Raw genomic sequence first — 22668 nt, forward strand, 5'->3', positions numbered from 1 at the left:
TCTTTGAGTTATATATTAATCTTGGGTGTAATAATAACAGTAGAAGATTAAAAAAATCAGAAGTGTGTCTTTTTAAGTGGAGTCCCTTTAATAATTCTATGTTGGCAATATCCAGGATTTACATTGTATCTGAAATTCACACCCCCTAGCATCATGCTGGACCATTAATTTAATAACGACATAGAAGGAAGACTACTACTCATTGAGGACCCAATCCTGAAACAAGCTCTGTGGAATGGTGGACCCTTACAACCATGTGAAATTTTCCTGCCTCAGTTAATAGGAAGATCAAGTATTCAGGATAAGGAAGTAAGCCAGGTGTCCACTGAAAGGTTCAGAAGATGAGTTTGCTAGAGGGATTATGGACTGCCTAGTGGAATGGGAAGGGGGGGGGGAGGGGAATGTTGGTCGATCTTTGCCTCAGTCAGCTTTAAACCAGCCAGGTACCTCTGGGGCAGAAGGTTAGTGCTGTATGCTCATTCAGTTCTTGGCCTCTCTGTGGAAACGGTCAGCAAAGGATTAACTAATGACAACTTTGGTGGTGTGTATTGTGATGGGAACATGCTCCTTTTGAAATGGACAAAGGCCTCCAACTCTTTTCATATTGGACAGGAATGGCTTTGAGTCACTATAAGCCTCAATTAGATTTGAACTGCTGACCGAGAAAAGCAAGGCTATACATCCCATTTTTAAGACTTTGAGCCATCCAACTTGTCCCTCCGCAAACATCTCTTATGATTGCATATAGCATCTTTGCAGAAGGCCAACTTCGAAGTCTAAAATACAGAAGTGGTTATTTTTGCTTATAATGTTTTTCCATAGCCCATGTGTCTTTCTGAATAATGGAAACAATGACTTATGTTGGAATAAACTATTTCTGCATATTATGGAGTTTGAACTTGTTTATCCTGTGGATTACACTGAGCCAGGAATTTATGCCTCTCCTATAAAAACTGTTCTTTAGAAGTGTGTAACTCTTTCTGGTTTGAGTATGACTGAACAGCATTTTGCCCTGCCATGTCTATACTGAGATTTTTCTTAAAATTCCTACTAGTCGTAGTAAAAATGGAAGCTATAATGTAGACCAGACATTGGTGACCACTGGCATTTTTACTATTGTGTCATCTAGATTAGATCTGAACAAAGATTAAGGTGACCAGATGTCCCTATTTTATAGGGACAGTCCCGATATTCGGAGCTTTATCATATATAGGTGCCTATTACTTCCACCCCATCCTGATTTTTTACACTTGCTATTTGGCCACCTACCAGAGATAGATGACATGGTGGTAAAAATACCAGTGCTTTGTCTACACTAGAGTTCCCATCATCAGGAGAGCAGCACTACTAATAGTGCAGTGGTGCAAAACTTTACGGAAAGCATCAGATTAGACAAGGCCACAATGCCAAAACACTATTCAGTCGTTGTCAAATTTAGCCTGATTTAACGACTATTTATTAATTATACTGATTACTTAAGAATTCCCACTTATCACTCTGAGGTTTAACAGGTTCTTGTCCCAAGATCAGGCCCAGTATTATTAAAATTACAGTACAGTGGGGAACCCTGATGTGCACAGTTGCAATACTCACACTATAGGAACCCTTCGATATTTACAATGTTTATTAATACATTTAGCAAAGTCACAAACACTCTAACCCAGTAAGGTAGAGAGAGATAATACAGATTGTACATCTGAACATCCATATACTCACACCATCCCTGGCAGAAAAACCTGAAATGTTAGCCATGATCTCCCTTGTCATCATCACCTTCCTCATCATCACCAGTGGCCATCATCCTGGCACCTCACAAGGGCTACATCTCTCTCTCTCTCCCACTGCACCCAGCCTGGGATACAATTTTATAAAAAGTTATGCTGACACCACTACATCTAATGTATATTCAGTAGGGGTTTCTCCCTTCTTCCTTATTTGTATTTCCTCATCTTACTAATGTTAGGGTGTCATTCTCCTATAGATTAGTATATTAATTATCTCAACTTATTATCATATACGTCAGTTTGTTGCCATGGCACTCTTGTGGTCAGATAACTGTGGATGTTCTATCCAGAAGCTGGTGTTAGCTCATGTTCCTGTGGTTTGCTGATGTCATTATGAACAAAATTCCCCCTTCCACACTCCATTTCCTGTTCCCCAAAATGTAGGGGTGACCGTTGGACCATTTATCTGTGCCAAAGTTCATAGGCCTCAAGTCTCATGCTAACTGCTGAAGCCAATGTCTTACAGGATACAGGCCTGTAGCTTTCTTGTATTACTGCTGAATAAAATAAATGCTAAAGTTAGCTTTATGGGCTACACAAACCAGAAGAGGTTATATACTTCAAAGGGACTTTTCAAGAAAGACACAAACTCAGTTCCTGAATAGCTTTTACCTTACTTATTGTTAGTGGTAGATCTGCTCAACTTTGGGTTTTTTTACTACCCCATTCTTATAATACAAAATAATCGCAGTGCAATTTCGGATGACTTTTTAGAAAGACTGTGCCTTCTAGCTTGTGAAAACGATAAATTTAAAATATGTGCTTCAAACAGAGTTTCTGTATTCTTTGTTTAGTCTTATATGGGAAATAGTTCACAGCACAAATTAAGAGTCTGTTCAAACAGTCTTCATTAATAACAGAAAAGCATATGATAGGATGTTGTAAAACTAACCTGGCAAATGCTTTATAATCATTTCTATCTTTTGAGTGACATCTCCCATCCCCATTAAACCTTACTGCTTTGGACTTTTAAAAGCTAGACTGGACAAAATACCAGAAAATGTACCATACGGAACTATGCTGCATTGGCCCCAGGGAAATGGAATGGATAACCTAATAGGTCTTTCTGTCTCTAACTCTTATATAATTCTCTCCAGTGGGATTGGGTGGGGGTTGCTGTCTGTCATGTGCATGCCATGTCTTAATGACTTTTCTTCATTTCCTTTTTTTTTTAAATTCCCAAGGCTTTCCTCCTCTGGTTTCCACTTCTTTTTATTGTTTCTGGTGCACCAGTTTCTATAGCAACTCCTCTTAGCAGTGATGAGGCACTCCTGCTCTATAAAGCTGAATCTTGCCTATTTGAGCCATTTGAAGTCTGCGCTGTAAGTACAGCAGTAGTTTCTATCAGTATAGAAAAATCTGCTCAAATTTAGCATAGATTTGGGACTATGGTGTCCCACTGCTGGAGAAAAGAGGCATTTATCCTTCTTATGGCACTAACACTGTCAGAGGAGAGAGAAAGCCTTTGCAATTTGTTGATAAGTTCTAAATAGCATTTCAGTAGAATACGGAGGCATTTAAAGCGTGTTTCTCCTCTGACAAGTGTCTGTGTAAAAATGGCACTCTCTCTTAATAGTTCCTTATTAATTTTACTCAGTTTACAAGTAATGATTTTTTTTCTGCTACTGTTTCAAACTCAGCCTGGGAGCTGAAAATCAAAATGAGTTGTTTTCTGCTCATGTTTCACCACCAGAAATAAAGTTCCTAAAATCCGCACTTTGCTCTCGATGACATCTGTGCAACCTCACCCGCTTCCAATTTCACTCCCATGCAATCTCATTGCTTTCAAATTATACTCTAAATTACACCTGCACAATCCAATTGTCTTTGAATTCCACTCCAGTTACTTCCACACACCCTAGTGCCTGCAGATTACATCTTGAGTTGCATCTGTGCCACCTCACTTCCTTTAGTTGTGGCACATGTATAACAGGTGAGATTTTGGCTCTGCAATTGGAATTTACTTCACAATTCTGTTGCTGATGCAAGAAGTATATTTGTAGGATAACATGGTAAAGTGCTAAAAGCTTACTGTCTTAAAAAGTGAATAGATATAATTCTGAATACACACAGGAAGCAAGGTTGCAGAGGAAAACTAGTCTTGCTGTTTAGGCACTGAACTGGAACTCTGGAAATCAGTATTTAATTCCCAGTTCTGTCACACATTTCCTACATGACCTAAGGGAAACCACTTAATTGAATTGGCCTTGTTAGCAATGACCCCCCCCCACTTGGTAAGGTAACTCCCATCTTTTCATATAAATCATATATTTATACCTGCTTACTGTATTTTCCACTCCGTGCATCTGATGAAGTGGATTATAGCCCACGAAAGGGTATGCCCAAATCAATTTGTTAGTCTCTAAGGTGCCACAGGGACTCCTCATTGTTTTCACTTAATCTCTCTGTCTCTGAGTTCCACACCTGTAAATTAAGGATAATACATCTTCCCTACCTCACAGGTGATCTTTGAGGATAAGTTCATTAATGTTTGTGAGGTAATTGTTCATTATGGTACTAGTGGTCTAGATAGACAGACTGTTAAGTAGTGACATTTCTACGTTGTCACTTTTCAGAGTAAAAGAAGCTACTGTGAAAGTTGATGACTTTTCTATCCACTTGTTAACGAGCTTGTAGTTCCCATTTCAAAGCAGATGAAGCAATACTAAATAATGAGCTTTAAAATATCCAGGGCAATATAATAAAAAAAATGAAAAACTTGGAAAAATACAAACCATACATGTTTCCTTGAAACGACAGACACTGCCAATGGAAACTGACATTTTACCAAAAAAAAAAAAAAAAAAAAAGCTTGCTTCTGCTACTACTACCACCGCCATAAAACCAAAGAATTTTAAAAGTCTAATTTACTTTTCACCATGTATGGTTTCTGTATCTCAACCCTCTGTTATTAACAAAATCTACTTAAAAATACTGACATAGATTTATATCAGTCTAACATGAACATAGGCGAACAGAATAAAAGGAGACAAACCACCTCTGCCTTCAACTTTACTAGCCTCAAACACAAAGCACTAAGGTCTGCAAAATGTCATTCAGCTCATAGAATATTAACATCCAGCAAGGAATCATAGGAACATGATGTTGAAATAGTCTCAATGGATAATGATGAGGTTATATAATTATTTAAGATTAAATACAAATTTGAAACTACAGCTAGGTGACAATGCCCCTTTAAACCCCTGGCAATGATGGAAACTCGATAGCAAAAGGTCAGTTCAGTCTCCACAATACTGCAATTCAGTTCTGTGATTAGTCTCAGACAGCACCCAGTTAAGTGATGAACAGAGCAGCTTGTCTGTGACTAAAACCATTTTCCCACCATGGTGCCTGATCCTCAGAGGTGGGGAGTACTTGCAATTTCCACTGAACTCAACAGGTGACATTCACCCCTATGCTCAAGACCTACGTAGCATGTAAATTCCACTTCAACCTTATTGTGAGGACTTATGTGGGACATAGATGGTGCATGAGCTTTGTGCAGATACTCTCTACCCAAGAGTGAATTTTAGGATCAGATGCCAAAAAATAAACATTACTGGAAGCAAATGGCAGGGAGCCAGAGGAGGGAATTGGGTTTGCCAGCTTACCCTTCCTTGCTGACTCCACTGTCAAGAATCACTCCCAAGAACTGGTCCTAGTGGCCTCCTGGAACCACTGCTAGCCTCAGCTTTCCAGGACTGGTTCTTGAAAAGCTCCAGTTTTTCCTGACTAGCTATCACTAACAGCAGAAAGCTATCCTGTCACAACAGTAGCAGACTTCTGACTTCACTGTATCTCAGTATTGAGCTTCTTAATTTTGAACCACTGTTTTTGTTATTATGCTTGACCTACCTTCTGCTGCCCTACTTTCCCTTCTCTTAACCAATGTGCATCACACCCTCCTCCTCTGCCTTGCTCCCTACATTATTGTGCACTTGCTTTCTTTGTCTTGTCCCTTTCATTTCCACAAATTTGCCCTTCCACAACCTTTCACCTCTTTTCTTGAAGCCACACCGCCACAAACAATAAAATAAAAAGAACCATACAATAATCAGGAAAGATTTTAGTTTATAAAACAAAAATTTAAAATATTTAATTAAAAACACAGAACCATCAAGATGTGTGCCAACTATCCCAAGCAAATACAGAATCTTACTGCTGTAACTCATGTCTTCCATTTGCAAGATGACCTGGGCCACAGCACTGCCTGTTTTCCCAGGTGTTTAGCTGAAGGTGCTTTTCTCACACAATATCCCATGGAGGAGGTGGAGCCAATCAAGTTCAAAACACCAAGGAGAGCAGGAACCATAAGATGATCTGCTTGGAATTTTAGGCATTAGTCACGACTGCTGGCTGACATTTTGATTGAATCAGAGGAACAATTCTTGAAGACTATTTTCTTTTCAGCACCCAATGTTATGGGAACAAGTCCCACATGGGACGAAAAACTGACAAGATCCCCAAACTATCAAACTCATTAACATTATTATTTTTATTATTATTTGAATTGTGGTAGCACCTAGGAGCTCCAGTCATGGACCAGGACCCTACTGTGCTAGCTACTCTCTACTTCTAACATTCAACTCCACACAAGAAGAGAGAGGGATTGGCTTCATGACCAAATCTGCTGACAGACAGAGAATAACTGTGAGAGGGAGCACTCTCTTTTATGTTCTTGGTTCCAAATCACCATCTCCACTTGCCTATCCCTTAGAGACGTTACTGCTTTACATGGTTCTGTGATTTGCATGGCAGGGCATGTAACTCCTGGACTAGGAATCTGCAAAGCAACTTCACAAAGGACAACAGTAATACATGCCAAGGTAAAGCAACAATTCTTTGTTAAGTAAGCCAGCTAGACCCAAATATGACCAGACACTAAACAGTACAATAGGTTGCCCTTTTTGGTCTGAATGGTTGGGCAATATTTGAGGCCTTGCAGGATGTTTACATTAGGAGGAAAAATTGATGGTAGAGTCAGGTATTTATTTCATGCAATCCTGTTTATTTACAAAACATGGACACAAACACCTGTTTCTCTGAACACAGTATGGACAAACAGAGCAGGTAGTGTCCTTGCTGTCTATCAGCCTCCCTTCCAGACAGAGCTCTGCCCAATATAATCTCTCTCTCTCAGCTTCCTCTCAGGGTCATGCCATCAGTGCTTCTCTGGCTTTGTCCTTACTTTTCTGGCTGCTTTCTTCTTCCTAATACACACAGCTAAAATCAAATTAATACCCCAGCCCCTGCTTTTGCAATCAGTTCCCAGTGAAACCCTCTAATTCTCACCAAGTTAATTCTTTGCTCAGGCCTTTCATTTAGCCAGTGCTTTAGGTGGTGACTTCTAGTGCTCCAGCTATTTTACTACATAATGGAGCTTAATTGTTTTTTCCATTTTGCCCAAGTGAAGTGAACCCATCAGGTTCAAAAAGGTCTGGGATTGCCCACAGAGTACACACTTGCTGGATGCTACCCTGTTTCCCCGAAAATAAGACATCCTCTGAAAATAAGGCCTACTTACAGTTTTGCCTCTCGTTGTAATATAAGGCATCCCCCCGATAATAAGACCTCCCTGATAATAAGGCATCCACCGATAATAAGGCATTTTTCATTTCTGAAAAATAAGACATCCCCTGAAAATAAGACCTAGCGCATCTTTGGGAGCAAAAATTAATATAAGACACTGTCTTATTTTCGGGGAAACAGGGTACCAAAATACTTGGAGGAAGCTACCATGCTCGCTGGTACAAGATCATATACGGAGCAAAGAAGCAAGACCTTTCCATTTAGACATGTATCCTTCTGAATCCTCCATTATAAGAAGCCAACAACCACTAATTCATCACTGATACTTTTATTACTATTTCCAATCCTTCCATCTTCTACCAATCTCATTTGTGTTGAGATGCTAAACACACATCTATAGTAAAGATCAAGTTTCCAAAAAATTACGCAACACATTCTCACTCTTGTGTCCATATCCAGAGGTCTATTTAACCTTGGACATACACCCATGAAATCTGCATTAACATTAATGTGAGGCAAGGAAAGAAAAACCCTTTAAGTCTCTGAAAATTAATCATCTTCTTTACAAAACTAAAGAAAAAACATCAGTGTTATAAAACAGTAGCAAAGGGAATAGAGTTACTCTTCAACTACACCACCATTAACATTAAACTTGGTTAATGACTTCCTCTCCCAAGTGAATGAACATGAACTTCTCTTAATGTTCATTTCTTCTCTTATAATATGTATTTGAAAACACTTGATTAACTCTTAGAACTAAACCACTAAACAACAGTTCCTGTGACCTCATTTTGACCTGACTTTGATAGATTCACTTAATGATTAGATTAAAATAGTTGCTAAAGTCTGCAATTAGATAGCTCTCCTATATTGCAAGACAAGCTGTACAGACTTCCCTTACTGTGCCCTTTATTCCATAAGAACTACACAATACTGTACTTTTTATCATGTGAGACTGTTCTGGAGTGGAGGTGGGGGTTCCAATAGACATAAATCCTGAGTTGAGTCAACAGAAAAAAGACTAACAAAATATTATAATAGTGTATGTAAAGTACAGTATTCTGTACCAGTGTAATATTATTTTAAAATCCAATTTATCTTTTACAGTTTCGGTCCTTTACTTTTTCACTTAACTCAGACTACTTATTCTATGAACCCTGGGTACACAGTCATTTGTGCAACCCACACTAAAGCCTGTACCACCAAAACCTCAGTGCTATTTTTAGTGAGCTAGCTAGATGAAAGCCTGCGTGGGTATGTCTACATGAGCTGCAAATCTATTTTAATAAAGAATCTTATTCCTTTTACTTGGTTTGCCACGATGTCTTCTGCACATTTGCACAGTTCCTCATTTTTCTCACTTATACTTCATTTATTCTCTGAAGAATGTTTCTCATATAGTAAATATATAACGTACAACTTTTTTCAACTTAAATCTATCTGTGCTAGACATTTTAACAACAGGCTGATAAATATTCAACCATAATATACACAGTCATTTCAGCGGTAAAGAGATGAAAGTCTGCATTACTTCATTCAGGAAATGAAATGCAGGTTTCGGTGATTTCATTGCAATATCCTTTAGTACATGTAACTTATTTAAGTTATGCAGTGGGTTATTCAACAAGCAAGTGATGCAATGACTTGCACAGATAAGTTACTGCACACTTTACAAGGTCATGGAGCTAATTCATAGTGACAAGCTGTTCCGTTATAATCATACCTCTCAAGGGCTCTACAGTCATAAGTAGAGAGCTCTGAATATTACTTAACAATTAAAAACTGCTCTACCGTTCAGCAGAAGTTTGAATTTTGACTCTTGTGAAACCTAGCTACTTCAATGTTTATTAGGGCTAATACCAGGCTTTCTTCTCTCAAGGCAAAAAACAGCTCCATAGGAAACTTTAATTTAATACAACTTAAAACAAAACTAAAGACAATAGGGATGAAGAAGGCTGGGGAGGGGGGAAGAGATGGGGAGAATGATGCAGAAAGTGAAGGAACATTCAATAGGATACCCCTGGTCTCTGAGAGCATGGAGTGGGAAAGGAATGTGAGTGAATATATAAAGAAAGGTTGACTTGTCCAACTGGACCTTCTTTATTGGCTTATGCTGTAAATCCTACAGTTATCGTGGGAATTGCATCCAGCTTCAAATTTTCTGGAGTTCATAAATAATAGGATCAGATGTTTTCTTTAGAGTCTAAAATGATTATAGTCTCTTGCATTTAGCAAGCTTGTATTTAGACACCACCATCAGTGTTCTTATAGGAGAAACTGGCCCAAATTAAAGAAAAAAGAAAGAATACAACTAAGACTATTTCAGCACGAAAGGGCTAACATAATACAATACTTGTAGCCGCAGTGTGGCATTTATCATTGTTTTACACTAAATGGCACCACAGAGAAGAGAAGAGCATTGGTCAAAAATAAATAAATAAAGGGTAAGATGATTGACACTCTGAGGGCAGAGCACAGATACTCTTGCCCAAACCAAATACTCTCTATATTTCTGTGTTTCTAAAATTCATGCATTTAAAGGCCAGAAGGAACAATTAGTATCATCTAGTCTGATCTCCTGCACAATGCAGGCCACAGAACCTTACCTAGTAATTTTTTCATAAAGCCCATAACTTTTGTTTAAGCTATAGCATATTTTTCAGAAATATATCCAGTCTTAATTTAAAGACTTCCAGTGATGGAGAATCCACCACATTCCTAGGAAAGTTGTTCCAATGGTTAATTACCCAAATTGTGAAAAACATGCACCTTATTTCTACTCTGACTTTGTCTAAACTTAGTTCCCAACCCCAAAGGTACTGGTTATATTTTTGTCTGCTAGATTAAAGAACCACCTACTATCAGAAATCTCTTCCTCATGTATGTATTTGTAGACCATGATCAAGTCACCTCAAACTCATATCATGTTCTAGTGCGGTCTTGATTTACAAATTTAGTTCAAAGTGTTTGCATCAAGGATGCCCAAAGCCTAGCTGGAGGGTCAATGGTGGCCACTGAGTCCTAAAATCTTGCTTGTGGCTGTCCTCTCTCTAACTACAGGAGGACAACAAAGGTGATCAGCTGCAGGTTTTTTTAGAGGGTGAATTGAAAAAGCAACAATTTCTATTCATCTACCTCAGAAAATATAAGTACAAGAAACATTATGGATGTGTACATTATTTTGATCTAAAAAGGCCCACAAATTTATTTGTTGGTGGCAAGTGATGAATGAATTTGGGTACCCTGGGTTATGCACACTAATGGCCCAGTTGCCAACATGTACAGCTGCCAGAACCTCGGGGTAAGTTACTGGAGCACTTTCCAAGAATACATTTGGTAATTTTATAAATCAGATCTATCTGCATAAATCATCCCTCATTCTCAAATTGCAGTCAAGATTTTGTGTTTTCAAAAGTGTGATGGCCACATCAAAAATACATAGTCATTAAATAAAAATAGCCAAAGCTGTTAAATTGTTTCCTGTAAAAAGAAAAAAAAGGCAAACAGCTACTCACTGTGAACAAGGAAGCAAAAATCTTTCCACATCAGCAACAGTGTGAGCTTTGTGAAGCCCTCTGCATCATATTCCACCACACCACTATAAAAACAGAAATATAAAACAAGAACACATTTTTACACAATATTCCTTACAATAATAAATGATAAGCAAATAAATATTGGGTTAAAGCAAAGGAAAACACCCAAGATTTTACTTTATTTACTATCTGCTATTATGTTCTATCCAAATGCAGGCTGCATGTGGCTTCTCTCAAATGGAATAATGGAGCTTCCATCTGAGGAATGGTTATCAGTGTAAACAAGATACTTTTTAAAATGCAATCAGCTCTGCTAATGGCACTTGCAAGTGAAATTCAGTAATAATTGAACGTAGCTACCAAAAACTGCATGTATGTTACTCAGATGGAGATCATTAATACACTATGACATTGAAGTTATATATAAAAAGCAGAGACCTTACTGAAAATCTAGGGACCCATGTCATAACATTTACTTCCAATAATCCAGGTGGAGTCTAAATCTGACAATTTATACATCTAAAATATACAAATATACATTCAAAATCCACAAATTGTATTTTAAATTTAAAGAAAAGCTTTCACAAGGACTATTTTTACTTACGTAGAGAAAAAAATCCATATGACAGCTGAATTAATATCTTCAGCCTTGATTCCTGATTATCTTATATCGTTAAACACTGAGGCTTGTCAAATTACTGTGGTGCTGTTTGTTGTTGTTGTTATTTTTGCTGCTGTTTTTTTAATTTAGTTTTTGTATATTGTAAAATTTATCATATTGTCAAAAACACAAGGAGCTAAATTCTGATTAAGTTGCTCATGCAATTCCCCCCACCCCCAAAATGGATTAAGACTATGATAGCATCAGAGTATGTAAACTGCAATGTTTCAGTATACTAATTTGTTACGTACCATGTGCTTTTTTCATACTTATATCAACAACTTTATCTTATTGACCCTGGGATCAGATGGTGTCTACCGTCATGTTTAAATCACAGCAGGATGTTAGCACAGTTTACTTGGTCATTATGGAGATGGATTCTTTTTGTCTTGAGAACTGTGTTATAAATCCATTGTACAGATGGCGGGTTTTCTGTAGCACAGATTTGGATTGAACAATTCTCAGAAAAGAAATCATGTTTTTAATCAGACCAGTTCTCCAATGTCTGTACTAACTTCTGATTTGCACCATTGATATCTATCTATAAAGACTTATATGGTTTGGATCCATAAGAGATTACCTCTCTCCTTAGGTGTCACTGTGCCACCTGAGAGCATCTGGGGTGCTCCTCCTTACAGTCTCTCTATAACCATCCATCCATCCATTCATTTTTTGATGTGCCTGTTGCCATAATATTTCTGTAGTCATGCTGTACAGAAATAAGGAAACTTCACTTTCTTCACAAAGGGATGAAAACTACTATCTCCTCCTCATTTTAGGTTACTTCCTGAGTTGAATCAATGTGGTGGCTGGCTTCCAGGAGGAATAATTCTGGATTGCTTGCTACAATCACTACTATGAGAAGGCCTATGTGCATCATTTTCTGAAGATGGCTAGATGTGGACTCATCCAGTGGAAGTTAATTATATAGCCAAAGGTCATGTAATGAGCATGCTCTCCTGCCCTACAGCAAGTTTTACCTCTAGCTTCAAGTCATCCTGTTGATTGTAGCTGCTATAGTAGGATTATATATAATGTTTCAGCAGAACCTTATAATGAGAGGTAGAATGTCATTGCCTCAACTAACAACCAAGACATCTAACCGTGAATCAGAAAGGTAAAATAATTTTGCTTTTGCTGCTGTTACATGAGAAGATGCATTAAAAGAAGACTTACGTTCCAAAGTGACTCAGGAAAGCGGCAATATACTCCCTTCTCTTATGGTATCCCTGAATAACATATTGTACCTGGGGGGGAAAAAAAAGCCAACCCAAAGCTATGAAGACATTTTACACAAAGAAAAGGCTCCCAACATTTCATATTGTTCTAGTTTTACTGGAGAAATCTATTTACAGAATATCAATAATGTTGCATCCTACTTTTAAATGCCATGTTTCATCCTAAAGGATCCTAAAATGCCTTTCAAACAAATGGTACACATGGCTCTCTTCATTCACCTGTAGGTGAATCAGCACCTGGTAGCACTACTGTGCAATAAGAAGTGAAGAAGAATATCATATCCAATTGAAGCAATAGAAAGAACCTGAGATAGGCAATATGTAATTGGCTGAGCTAGCATTTGGCCAGGATGCTAGAGAAACATCCTGTTAAGAAAATTGCTCAGGACCATAATTGTGTGTGTCATCTGAAAAACAGCATATCTAGCAGCCGAGATCTTCCTAACGGTAAGCTGTATTATTGGCTTCAGGCTGACTCAGATAGAAGAGAGCCACCTACTGAATCACCAACACCAAATTCTGAAGAATCCGGAGTTTCCCTTGAAAGTTTTCCATCCCAGCACTGATCCAGACCACTACACTTAGGTTGGAAGATCTGAGCCCACTGAAGAGTCCTTGCTTTACATGAATAGTCCTCCTGTTGACTTGAATGGATTACTTGCAAGATAAGCAAGGTTTGACTCATGATGAAACCAACACCAAAGATGCTAGGCTGAAAGAGTGTCTAGTTCCCAACTCATTATGTTATATCTATAGGATACTTCCATTCATAGTCACTTATACAAATCCTACTTTGCTTTTCATAATGGAAACTAACTCTTATAGAGCCTCTTAATGCTGAGTGAAAGAAGTGGGGAGGGGGGGAAATATATACTTTATTTGTGTTGGCTATGGTAACATTGGATTTCCTTGGTTGGCAAATGCTTGTGTTAAGTTATTGAAATAACCTTGATACAATCAGTGCTCAGAGCTATGTTATATCCTCTCAAAGTAAAATAATTCTATTTATAAAATAGGACTTATTTCAGTTTATAAAAAAGTGCTTAGTTTGAAGGCTTTGTGTGGGATCTGAAACATTATTTTGGAAAAAGGAAAACAGATGATAAGTTTGCTTAAGTACCTTTGTTTAAAAAAAGGATAAAAACAGTCCTGTGTACTCGTAGGTTTTAAAAACAGAAAGTAGTTTTAACAGAAAACCACAACAAAACAGCCCTAAAGATAGATTTCTGTATAATTATGGAAATGCATTTTGAAGGAGCCTTTTCTAAAAGACATCATTTAATTTCCTCATTTAAACAAGAAAAACAAAAAATATGAAATAAAAAAGACAAATAGGGAATCTACAATAACCAGATTGCTGAATGCCTGGCCCTAAATTACTGTTCTAACTTAAAAACTACATTTAAATCATCTGAGAAACTTTACAAAATACTATACCTTATGAATAAACTTTCTCTTTCGCTTAGGGTTGGTCCACACTAACCCCCCAGTTCGAACTAAGATACGCAACTTCAGCTACGTGAATAATGTTGCTGAAGTTGAAGTATCTTAGTTCGAACTACAAGGTACTTACGGCGGGTCCACACGCGGCAGGCAGGCTCCCGTTGACTCCGCGTACTCCTCTCACGGAGCAGGAGTACCGGTGTCGACGGCGAGCACTTCCAGGATCGATTTATCGCGTCTAGACAAGCTGCGATAAATCGATCCCAGAAGATCAATTGCTTACCGCCGAACCCGGAGGTAAGTATAGACGTACCCTTAGACTCTAAGCCAAACAGAATATAGCTTTCTATTAATGGAAAAGGTAAGTGGCTATTACTTTACTATATCAACATTCATCAGAGAAGATGAATCAGTCCATTTGGATGAATTAGCTGAGATAATATCACTGTAATAGGACCTTTTGTTGAGTGCTCACAATCGACAGTAATCTAGGGATAGTTAGATGTCTTTCCACTGAAAGAAAGTCATTGGCTATATATTGCTATTTATCTAGCAACAGACCAATAATATGTTGGGGTGATATTTTTATCCTAATGTACCTTAAAACAATAAGAAAACTCCTTTAAAATCCAAGAAATGCTGTATACCTACAACTCCCACTGACTTTAATGGGACATGAAAGTGTTCAATCTCTCACAAGATCAGGTATAAGACAGTGTTACTGGAATAGTTTAACTTACTTGAGTTTGCTTTACTTAAATCATCGGTTGAATAAGTAGAATCCGTTGTTTCCACAGTGGTTTCATAAAATTGCTTGTAAAGTACAGTATAACACAAGAAGGAAGGAGAAATTAAGTTCTGTGTATTAACTCACCTTGTTAGTTAGCAGCTGGCACACCTGCGGTACATAGTCAATGAGACAGCCTCCACCTGGAAAGGCTGGGATGTGAAGGGCAGAGGAGCCTCCAAGAGCACTAAAAATAAAATATTTTTATTTCACAATATATCAGATGCTGCTCCTATGGGACATGTTAGTGATTCTTACCTTTCCCAATGTAAAAAGCCCAGCATCACACTAAGAAAAGATTACAAACTGATTTATATTAGCCCTGGACTATGTAATAAACATTAGAGATACAAACTGTAACTTTACCATATACTACCGCTGACGCCTTACTGACAGCAGACATCTTTAACCAGGAGTATCAAACCCCTCCAACTGGAAGAGTTAAGTGATCATACTAGGAGTGGCAGACATACCAAGCATCCTCTCAAAGAATAGTTTTAATTTTATTTATTTAATGCTTTGTATTATTTTTATCATCATTGTATCTAGGTTCATAGCAGCTTAAATGCAACCAGACATTGCATCTAAATGTATACAACAGACAGTATAAACAGCCTTCCATGTAATACCCAAGCATCCATAAATAACTCACTTATGTCCACAGTAATTAAAAAAGAGTAGTTTCTCAACACCCTCGAGAGCCACTAAATAACATATCCATTAACCCCTACCAAATCCTGTAAGTGTGAGATCAACACCTCATGGTCAAGCATATCAAAGGCATATCCAATAAAATCAACATGAACATCTGACTGGAGCTGGTTGCACTGTTTTAAAATTACATTATGTGCCCTCCCCTTTTCTTGATTAGCTCTATACCTGAACTTTGTCCATCACTAGAAAAAGATCATCTGAATAAAGATACTAATTCTATCCCTGTACCACACACAGACCAGAAACCAGAATGAGAGAGACCAAGGACAGTGAAAGGAACCCAAAGCTGCATTGGCACCTTTTCAATAGCCTTTCCCATAAAATGAAGATTTGAGGGCGGGCTGTAATTGTCAAGGCCAGAAACTTCATCTGATGGCTTCCTCTGCAAGCAAGGCCATAACCACTTTTTCTTAAAAGTTGATTGTACACCCAGATAAAGGCAATACCAGTTTTTTCAACAACAGACCTAAATCCTTCCCATTGTCTTTTACCAATCATAAGGGACATGAACCTATCTTACAGGTCATGGCTTGTATCTCTCTTTGAACATACAGTACTTCTCTATAAATGAAACTAAGCTATACTCCAAGTTAAGATGTTACTTTGTCTCATGCTGTTTATGCATTGCTCCCACAAAAACATTAGGATCCAATAGATCTTCTCTGCAAAGCAAGGTCCTTATCCTACAAAGGGATCTTCTGGCAAGGATTCTTATGCCTTGACAGACTCTTTCTTTGTCTAGGTATAAGGGTCTATACTGGCAAAACCCTTTGAATGTTAGAAGCCTAACTCAAAAATGTATCATAATGAGATGCACTGAAATCTGTTACTGAAACCGTCTGGAGTCAGCAGACTGTTCACCACATGGAATAGTTCTTTAGGTCTGGACTTTGCAGATGCAAGACTGAATAAGAAAAAGAAAATACTTCAGTGTATATCCCAGCCACACAGGAACAAAACTCTTTATGCTGTCATTAGTCAAATATAGAGCTGTTTTTTGTCACCAACTTTAGTCTCCTTCTTGGTTGCTTTGTTTGTTGCAGGCCATCTACTTACCAAGGTGATGTGTTGAGAGGTATGGGAATGCTATTTGGCAACTTAAGGATGGTCAGAGACAAGTGGATCATAATGTATTAGCCGGTCATCAAAAGTGTGGTCCGATAGCCAAACTATAATTTCCCCTCAGAAAATTCTGAAATTGTATTCAGATTGGAGGAATGAAGCAGGGTTCTCATCCTGACAAGTTAAGAGCAGGCTCTGATCCTACTCTGAAGATGATAATAATCGGGCCTTGTCAAGTTTGCAATCACTACTCCCTATATTATACAAATATATCCCCTGAACACTCCTACCCTTAAACAAAGGAAGTGCTATTGCCCACAGTCTCTCTTGCCTCAGTTGCATCCAAATCTAAGGATCCTCTCAGCAGTGAGATACCACTGGAGATGCTCAAAATAGTACAAAGAAAATCACAGATTCCTCTTTTGGTTCCAACAGACTCATAGACTTAAAGGTCAGAAGAGACCATTATGATCGTCTAATCTGACCTCCTGCACAACGCAGGCCACAGAATCTCACCGACCCACTCCTGTAATAAACCCCTAACCAGTGTCTGAGCTACTGAAGTCCTCAAATCATGGTTTAAAGACTTCAAGGTACAGAGAATCCTCCAGCAAGTGACCCGTGCCCCACGCTGCAGAGGAAGGCGAAAAACCCCAAGGGCCTCTGCGAATCTGCCCTGGAGGAAAATTCCTTCCTGACCCAAAATATGGTGATCAGCTAATCCCTGAGCATCCAGCCAGCACCCAGGAAAGAATTCTCTGTAGTAACTCAGATCCCACCCCATCTAACAGGCCATTGGGCATATTTATTGCTAATAGACAAAGATCAATTTATTGCCAAAATTAGGCTATCCCATCATACTATCCCCGCCATAAACTTATCAAGCTTAGTCTTCAAGACAGATATGTCTTTTGCCCCACTGCTCCCCTTGGACGGCTGTTCCAGAACTTCATTCCTCTGATGGTTAGAAACCTTCATCTAATTTCAAGTCTAAACTTTCTGATGGCCAGTTTATATCCATTTGTTCTTGTGTCCACATTGGTACTGAGCTTAAATAATTTCTCTCCCTCCCTAGTATTTATTCCTCTGATATATTTATAGAAAGCAATCATATCTCCCCATAGCCTTCTTTTGGTTAGGCTAAACAAGCCAAACTCTTTGAGTCTCCTTTCATAAGACAGGTTTTCCATTCCTCGGATCATCCTGGTAGCCCTTCTCTGAACCTGTTCCAGTTTGAATTCATCCTTCTTAAACATGGGAGACCAGAACTGCACACTCTATTTCAGATGAGGTCTCACTAGTGCCTTGTATAACGGTACTAACACCTCCTTATCTCTACTGGAAATACCTCGCCTGATGCATCCCACGACTGCATTAACTTTTTTCATGGCCATATCACATTGGCGGCTCATAGTCATCCTGTGATCAACCAATATTCTGAGGTCCTTCTCCTCCATTACTTCCAACTGATAAGTCCCCAGTTTATAACAAAAATTCTTGTTATTAATCCCTACATGCACTTTTCACTATTAAATTTCATCCTATTACTATTACTCCAGTTTACAAGGTCATCCAGATCTTCCTGTATGATATCCCGGTCCTTCTCTGTATTTGCAATACCTCCCAGCTTTGTGTCATATGCAAACTATTAGCACACTTCCACTTTTTGTGCCAAGGTCAGTAATAAAAAGATTAAAGAAGATGGTCCCAAAACCGATCCCTGAGGAACTCCACTAGTAACCTCCCTCCAGCCTGACAGTTCACCTTTCAGTATGACCCATTGTAGTCTCCCCTTTAACCAGTTCCTTATCCACCTTTCAATTTTCATATTGATCCCCATCTTTTCCAATTTAGCTAATAATTCCCCATGTGGAACTGTGTCAAATGCCTTACTGAAATAGAGGTAAATTAGATTCACTGCATTCTTTGTCTAAAAAAATCTGTTACCTTCTCAAAGACATAAGAGAATCTCTAACAGTTTTCAAATGCTGCTTCTTTTCTTATATTGCTCTGTTGCAATCCATTTTCCAGACTCTGAATGATTATTTTAAATTTGTGACCAATGGCTTGTCTACACTAGAGAGTTTTGCCACTTTAACTGTAACAGTTACAGATAAAGTGGCAATATAATTCTCTACTATGAATGCAGTTATACCAGTATAAAAGTGCCTATACCAGTATAGATTATTCTGGTTCAGGTACTGAAATAAGCGATACCATTCTAAAACACCTTTATTCTTATATAACTGCATCGACATTAGGGCTAATACCAGTATAGATATATTGGTAAAATATAACACCTCGAACTGATGTAGTTATATCAGTATAACTTTTCTAGTGTTGAGCAAGCCTAAAAGTGTCTAGGAAAATCAAAGCCTGCTTAAAACAGCAGAGATGGAGCTAGCCCGCCAAACCACAAAGACAGAGATGGAAGGCAGAAGGTGGGATAGTGCTCCTACCATAAAGATTCTTGGTCTGCCTGAGAAACATCTTTGCCTTACCGTTTCTAGGGAGAAAAATATGTTGCCCTTTCACCATAAAAATATCTTACAAATGTTCTCCTTAATTACTATTCGCTGATTTCATACAAGAGGAGTTTTCCAGTCTGGATATATTTTTAATTTGAACTAGTGAAAAGAGATTTAAAAAACTCCTTTAGCAAATGAAATCCCCATTAAGCATGCATGACACATACAAGAACCAAATTTTTGCCAACTACCTGGAAATTAAAATGTAGATATACTGAGTCTAAGAAATAAATCCATCCTATATGAACTCAAGTAAGAATGTATGTTCAATAATAAAATATCTATGCATTTAAACTGCAAAAAATCTGCATGCCACTAACCCCCTTAAATCCGTTATTGGGGAAAAAAGTGACATGCCCTGTACGAAAAAGAAAGACTCATCAAAATGCTCAGGCACATATAATTATGTGGTAATCTATTAACAAAGATAAAAGGGAAGATAATGTTTTGGGACAACTGGTAAAAAAAACCCTTAAAGATGTCAGACTTTTTTTGACAAAGAAACACTTTTGGAGCTTTTTATAACCATAAACAAAAATTAGGGTAGAACATATTAATTTTGGCAGCACTACAAATGTGTCAATGTATGTAAAAAATCTTGAGGAATGAGTTCATGTTTCCCAAACAAGCACTTATTAATGAACACAATATAGAGAAGCTATAGTATTACTGAGCATACAAATCACAAATGGATACATTTTAATATATTTTATAATTTTTGTACAGGTCTTTAGTACAAATGAATAGAAAATGATGAAGCTATCTCTCCTGGAAGTGCTTAAAAGAAACAGGAGACTACAAACATGTAATCTGCAGTGGTCCAAGAAACAAACAATTTTAAGAAGATCATAAAAAAGAATCAAGCTTCTTCAACTTATTGTATCCAGGTACACTACTTAGTAGAATCAAAATATCAGTACAAAAAGGCCAGATAAATGTCACCGAATTAACTAATGGCATGAAGATTATCCTTAAATATTGGAAAGATATAACAGTATCAACAGAAAAAGAACAAATGTTGGAAACGCATTTTAAAAAATAATACATATGTGGAGAATGAAATGGAAGAGTATAGCAAAATGTGAGTATGACAGTGTACCCCATAAGGCTTTATGGGGAGGGAGGGATGCTTATAAATGTATGTATGACATAACTGGAATATGTTTTGTGCTGCCTGTGCCATGTAATACATCTCCGTAAAGGTTATGGTCTACTAGATCTATTCATCCTATTTGTACATATATATCATTTTCTACTTGAGGTTAAGAATATGGGCTGTATGCTTGCTTGGTTTCTAAGTAAGCTTTGTGAGGCATTTGGTCAGCTGCTTTAGGAAGGAATTCGCCAGGTTAAGTACCTGATCAGGAAACACTTGGGGAACAATGCATCTTGGAATGCTCCAATCCACATAAGTCGTCTTCCTGGAGACATGCAAGATACCATGTGGACAATGGCTTCGGCCTGTAAAGACTGAGTTATGCAGGGAAATGTGACTCGCCCAGGTGACTCCAGAACTCCATCTTGGAGCTGGACTTTGCATAGGAGGGAGGAGGGAGGTCTCCACCCACAAGAGAGAGTCTATTTAAACCCGTGGGAGACCCCTCCATTTTGTCTTTAGCTGGCTAAGGAAGGAGCCTCTCCATCCCCCCCCCCCCCCAGGATACTTGAAGGGAACTGGAACAAACGACAGTAACTACAGGGGGTGTGAGTGACTGCTGGACCCAGGCTAAAAGGAGATTAGCTTGTAAAAGGGAGCATTCTGGAACTGGTGAGGAACTTATCTGTATTTAGCTTGATTAGACATAGATTTGCGCATTTTATTTTATTTTGCTTGGTGACTTACTTTGTTCTGTCTGTTACTACTTGGAACCACTTAAATCCTACTGTCTGTATTTCATAAAATCACTTTTTATTTAGTAATTTACTCAGAGTATGTATTAATACCTGGGGGAGCAAACAACTGTGCATATCTCTCTATCAGTGTTACAGAGGGTGAACAATTTATGAGTTTGCCCTGCATAAGCTTTATGCAGGGTAAAACGGATTTATCTGGATTTAGACCCCACTGGGAGTTGGGCATCTGAGTGCTAAAGTCAAGCACACTTCTGTGAGCTGCTTTCAGGTAAACTTGCAGCTTTGGGGCAAGAGATTCAGACCCTGGGTCTGTGTTGGAGCAGACGGGAGTGTCTGGCTCAGCAACACAGGGTGCTGGAGTCTTGAGCTGGCAGGGAAAACAGGAACAGGGGTAGTCTTGGTACAATGGGTGGCAGCTCCCAAGGGGGTTTCTGTGATCCAACCCGTCACAGTGAGAACTATTTCTAAATTCTATCAAGAGAAAAAGAAAAAATAGATGAAACTCTAAAATAGATGAAAGATAGGTCTAGTATTTGGGACCTATGTAATCAAGTGTGTATGCAAATCAGGAATGTGTGTGCAAACAAAGCAGGTGTGTGCTCACAAGCATGCACATGTTTAGTCTTACTGAAAATAAAGCAATTTATTTACTTCCTTTAATCATAATATATTTGTAAATATATTTGCTAACTTTTAGGTGTTGCAAATATCAGTGACCACAGAGAACATTTAAAAAGCCAGGGAAGTTTGTGATTAAAAGTTTGGTTGAAAAACGTGGTAGTACTGATGGAATACACTTAGATTTCTGTAAGCAGTGTAGTTGTAGCCATATTGGTCCCAGGATAAAGAATAGTTCTGTGTGGCTTGAAAGCTTGGCACTCTCACCAACAGATGTTGGCCAATAAAAGATATTACCTCACCCACCTTGTCACTCTAGATATCTGAAAGGCATTTGACTTGATACCACATAACCTTTTGAGTAAAAAACTAGAAAGATATAAAATTAACATGGCACATATTAAAGTGGATTAAAAGCTGGCTAATTGATAGGTTACAAAATGTAATTGTACATGGGGAATCATCATCAAATAGGTGTGCTTCTAATGGGGTATTGCAGGGATCACTTCTTGGCCTTACACTATTTAACATTTTTATTGCACCTCTGTATTTGGTGGTGCAATGCTGTGTCCTGTTCTGGTGTTCACAATTCAAGAAAGAGCATGTTGATAAATTGGAGAGGGGTCAAAGAAGAGCTACTAGAATGATTAAAGAATTAGAAAAATATGCCTTACAGCAATAGACTCAAGGAGCTCAATCTATTTAGCTTAACAAAGAGAAGGTTAAGAGGTGACTTTATCTCAGCCTAAACGGGGAACAAACATTTAATAATGGCGTCTTCAATCTAGCAGAGTAAAGTAGAACATGATCCAATGTCTGGAAATTGAAATTAGGCAAATTCAGACTGGAAATGAGGTGTAAATTTTAAACAGTCAGGATAATTAATCATAGGAACGACTTATCAAGGGTTGTGG

At 38.2% G+C, this 22668-nt stretch overlaps 1 protein-coding gene across 1 annotated transcript in view; it reads right to left on the minus strand.

The window, feature by feature from the left end:
• BABAM2 (BRISC and BRCA1 A complex member 2) overlaps window positions 1–22668 on the minus strand; it is a 326004-nt gene that overhangs the window by 48011 nt on the left and 255325 nt on the right. The window contains exons 8-10 of the mRNA XM_054024102.1: window positions 15066–15165; window positions 12687–12757; window positions 10829–10911 (exon numbers count right to left, since the gene is read on the minus strand). Of these exons, the coding sequence (XP_053880077.1) occupies window positions 10829–10911; window positions 12687–12757; window positions 15066–15165 (254 nt within the window). The remainder of the gene's footprint in view (window positions 1–10828; window positions 10912–12686; window positions 12758–15065; window positions 15166–22668) is intronic.

Source organism: Malaclemys terrapin, chromosome 3 (assembly GCF_027887155.1).
Source record: "Malaclemys terrapin pileata isolate rMalTer1 chromosome 3, rMalTer1.hap1, whole genome shotgun sequence".
Taxonomy (NCBI): domain Eukaryota; kingdom Metazoa; phylum Chordata; order Testudines; family Emydidae; genus Malaclemys; species Malaclemys terrapin.